The sequence below is a fragment of the Monopterus albus genome, unplaced genomic scaffold (assembly GCF_001952655.1).
Source record: "Monopterus albus unplaced genomic scaffold, M_albus_1.0 scaffold99.1, whole genome shotgun sequence".
Taxonomy (NCBI): domain Eukaryota; kingdom Metazoa; phylum Chordata; class Actinopteri; order Synbranchiformes; family Synbranchidae; genus Monopterus; species Monopterus albus.
The window spans coordinates 3,394,707-3,399,199 of record NW_018127979.1 but is presented as its reverse complement, the minus strand read 5'-3'; the positions used below and the strand labels follow the sequence as shown (position 1 = coordinate 3,399,199).

At 40.0% G+C, this 4,493-nt stretch overlaps 1 protein-coding gene across 2 annotated transcripts in view; it reads right to left on the bottom strand.

The window, feature by feature from the left end:
• The window catches only part of ankrd10b (ankyrin repeat domain 10b), a 16,882-nt gene extending 13,740 nt beyond the window's left edge, over positions 1-3,142 (bottom strand). The window contains exons 1-3 of one of the 2 annotated variants that reach the window (XM_020609543.1): positions 2,651-3,142; positions 1,621-1,773; positions 517-608 (exon numbers count right to left, since the gene is read on the bottom strand). In XM_020609543.1, coding sequence (XP_020465199.1) covers positions 517-608; positions 1,621-1,773; positions 2,651-2,848 — 443 coding nt within the window. In that variant the 5' untranslated portion in view covers positions 2,849-3,142. Of the gene's footprint in view, positions 1-516; positions 609-1,620; positions 1,774-2,338; positions 2,444-2,650 lie in introns of those variants that run through there. The other variant, XM_020609544.1, reaches the window with a different exon arrangement.
• Between the last annotated feature and the right edge of the window lie 1,351 nt (positions 3,143-4,493).

Below are 4,493 nucleotides of genomic sequence, written 5' to 3'. Positions count from 1 at the left end.
TTTGCAATTTTACCATCAGAATGAACACACAGTAGAAAACAATGGTGGTGTTTTATTATATGGATCTATAAAAGAGTAATTCTACACTCAGTTCGACCATCTGTAGAAATATACCGTATGTATGCTTAAGTTTTCACGTTATCACCAGCATTCTCTGCACCAATATATAAAGTGTATACTGTATATTGTACTGTAAATTTATGGTTAAGTTACCATTTACTAGAGCAGCTTCCTTCTGAGTGGGTATGTACAAAACATAGCATCAAAAATGCAATATTCAAAATTACTTGAAATTTTCACAAATTGATATTTGATAAATCTTGTTCATTGTTAGTCAAATATGCTAATTTGCAGATTCTCCAACTATCTTATCTGCAATATTGCGTAATCTGCTTATAAACTTCTTCACTGCTCTGATTTGTGTTTTGGTGGTGATCCCTTGTAAAGGTGTAACTGAGATGTTGGACAGTAGAGAGAAAAAAGAAATGAGGACACAAGACTGATCCCACGACTTACTCAGCTTTCGCTCCCTGAGTCAAGAGAGCGTTGACACATTCCAGACTGCCCGCACGAGCAGCCTTGTGGATGGGCGTCTCACCCACATAGTCCTGAGCGATGACAAAAGACTGCAGTTACACACACCAAAAAGCATGACTGTACTGTACACAAGAACAGCAGTAAGAGCCCAACACTTCTGTTTCAGATACTAAATATATACACAAATACATTTCTTATCAGCTACACATTTTCAAGGAACAATAACAGGGTGTAACTCTGCAGGGCTGAACCTGTGCCTCCACCCACATACATTTACAGTTACACATTAGTAATAGTGCAGAAGCTGGGGGAAGAAGGTTGTCTCTAACAACAATGCTATGTGGGCTGTGCTCAGACACTATACTCTTCTACTGAACAACAACATCCAGGTCAAACTATTACTCATCCGAGAGTGGAGGTCACAAATCCTAGAAGTGTTTCAAAAGATGCTGAGTAAATTCAAAACCAGTTATTAGTAATGCATTTCAAGACAGCACCTGATGTCATCCTGACCTACAAATCTGATTTCCTCAGTAGTGCAGCGGAGGATTAAACCTTGGCCCGGAGCCTGAGTCTGTGCATGAGCATATATGAAGAGAAAAGGTATTGAAAAGTAGTGGTAGCAAAACACAGTCTCAGAGCAAATCCGCCATCATAAAAATGTGACGGACACACTTCTTCTGAATAAAGGCTGAGCGAAGGAGTATGAACCAATATTACACTGCAAAGATTGTGACCCCAAGTTAGAATGATCGCCCTTCATGGGATCAGTCTAAGCCCAGCCTCTCACAACAGTCTGCTATTTTTACCCACACATGATACATGTGTCTGTACACATCTAAATTTTGTTACAGTGAAAGTGATCTGTTGTTAACTGCTTAAACATGTATTGTACAGTCCCTTTATAATGTGTCAGGATACTTTATGAAAGAAGACATTTACAAGTCTCTCCAAGAAATGTCAAGAAAAATTCCTGTGAAGGTATTTGACTTGTTGGGTAATTTTCAAAGCAGCAAACAGAACTTTTTAATTCTCTGGTGTACAGTGTACAGGCATATGTTGAGTGTGCATCTGAGCTTTTACCTGTCTGTTAATGTCTGCACCAGCTTGGAGTAGCCATAACAAGCACTCAGGGTGGCCCCCAAATGCAGCAATGTGAGTGGGCGTCTGTGCAAACCTGGAGGTCATCGCGTTCACTCCACAGCCCACCTGAACCAAACTCATCACACACTCCAGCTGTGAAGAGACAAGGACAATGCACAGAGAATCAGACGTGCAGTGATTCACTTACTGCACATGCCTGAATTTGTCAGTTTGGTATTAATAAAGTCTTATCTTTGGCACTGGGCAGCTACAGGCACGTTTAGTAAAGTACATGGCTAGAGGCAAAATTCCAACACTTAAAAACTGTCTTCCCATTTCCGTGCAAACTGAAGGCCTCAGCTTTCCAAGGTGTAGCTACTGTGAAACAAATCTTAGTATGTGCAGGTTTAGGAACGGTTAATAAACAGTTCGTTAGAAATGAGTCACTAACGTTGAAACCTGACTTGGAAGTTCCTTTAAAATATATAGCTTTAGAAAAAAATGACTAGAAAAGTGAATTACAGATTAATCACCAACCATTAATAGCTACCGTTTGTAGTTAGATATACCTGTTTCCACATATATGTAAGGTTATGTTTACGTTAACGAATGAGCGCAAGCTAAGCTAAGCTAGCTGGCTAATATTTACGTTTCTGGTAATACTGCAGGTCTCCTTCAACCACTGAGTTACTGTTAAAGTTAACATTTTCCCGCTCACCATTTGGCCTTTGCTCGCTAACCTTGCTTATGTAAACAAAATGTGCCTAAAATGTCATACATACTAGTGAGTTTTAATTAAAAAAAAGAAAACTAAAGAGCTGCGCTGATTTAACCTTAATGGCCCATTGTCTGCCTTCGGTTAATGAGTGCTTCGTAGTCCTATCCGCTAACGTTAGCAGTTAAGGCAAACACAAGGAAATGGCCGAAACGAGGCTAATGTCGGAGGGCGCTAACGACACTCATTCTGGACACCGTATCACTAGCATGTTCATTAAGACAATCCCGGTCCGTCCAACACGTAGTGAGATACCTGTCCAAAATGAGCGGCCCAATGTATGGGCGTCCAGCCGTAGAAGGTGTCCTCCACCGTGAGGCCAGCCGGGTTTGAGGTGCTTTGAAGGAGGGAGCACAAGGCACCGACATCTCCATCCCTGCATGCCCGATGGAGAGGGAAACGGCTGTTTAAGACCTCCTCACTCGAAAATCCAGACTCCACTCCCACCGACATTATTGCAAATCGGCGCAAATAAATCAATAACAGCAAACTTATTGTGGACAGACAACAAAATAAACAGCTAATGTGTGCGTCCGGACGTCGTAGGGAGCCTGACTCTCAAGACACACGCCACCCTGGTTAGTGTATCTTTCTGCCTGACAACAATACGCAGACAGTGCAACGAAACATAAGAAATGCCGAGTGAGCCGCAAACTCCGGACTGGATTTCATCTTCCGAGTCTAGCGTTTCTGACTGGAGGTTAGCAGGGCTATTACCGCCACCTTTTGGTTCGGTCGTAATGACCTTATTTTTACCAGTGGCCACTCCCGGTACTGCAACGAATAATTCCCTGGGGCTCAAAAAGCCAGTAAGCAGTTCTTCATAGACCATATGGCCCAGGCGAGCAAATTTCAGTGAGGAGAGTGGATGCCATCTTGTCATCCACTATCCGGCTCTTATAATACGTCCATGCCTTTAGTCTTGAAGCAAAATATTTATGGTGTATGGCCACTAGGGGGCAGGAAAACTCGTTTTTGTCTGCAACATTAGCCTGTCTATGGTCTGCACAGAGGTAGGCTCATTTATTAAGTTTATTAGGCTAGGTACACCTTGTTAAAACAAATGTAGTCTAATCCAAAGGTCCTGCAATAAATGGTACCTTCTTGAAGGTGGTAATGTTCAGCTTTTTTTGTTTTTGTTTAAGACAAGTGATTCCACTGTACGGTCATTTTGGAGATTGTTGAACTGTATTACTTGGTACAAGAGAGACGTTTTTGTCATTCAATCTATGCTCACTAATATAATAACAGTATAGTCGGTATAACACAACATAGTTCATTGAATTCTACAAACTGTAGAGGTCTTCACCTGATACATGCACACAAAAGTAGCAGAGATGCCATTATGGAAGTACTAAGAAATGTCTTCATACACCAAGGATGTGACTGAACATGTGAGGGAGCCATAATTATTGTACTGGTCCTTCTGACACTAGTATTGACACTCAAAGCAAGGCTTTGTATCAGTATTATTAATACTTTAGGTATCGACCCTACCATCACCACCTTTTTTGGTTGTTTATTTGTTTACAATATTTTGAGCAAAATAGAAAAACATGTTTATTCACATTTTTATCATACAGCATTTGCTCCCTTATCTAAGTTTAGATTTTTTTAGGCTACTATTGCTGTTTTGCTTTATTAAACACTGTTCCTACCGGGAAAATCAGAAAGCTATAGAAAGTTAGGACTTTAGAAATTAAATTATCATCTCATAATTTTGACTTTATATGTTTTTATAATTATGGGATCATATTTTATTGTTTCCATTAAGTAAATATAACTTTTAAATTAGTGTCATGTGGAGCCCATAATCTGTTTACAGTCTTCCTCCTACAGTCAGACTCAGTTATGGTGACAAAGTACACAATATTTATCATTGCTTACAGTTTCATGGAGGAAATATAACAAAGTTAAAACGTCAGTGACATTTTGATTGATTGATTGATTTTATTCTTTCAAGCATGTAAAGACAGTCGATATGTCAACACACATAATTTCACACATATCCACAAATGCTAATCCATTATCAATTTGCTTATACCTAGTACATGCTTGAACGGAGTAGGAAGAAGTCAGACTTATCCAGTCCTACCCC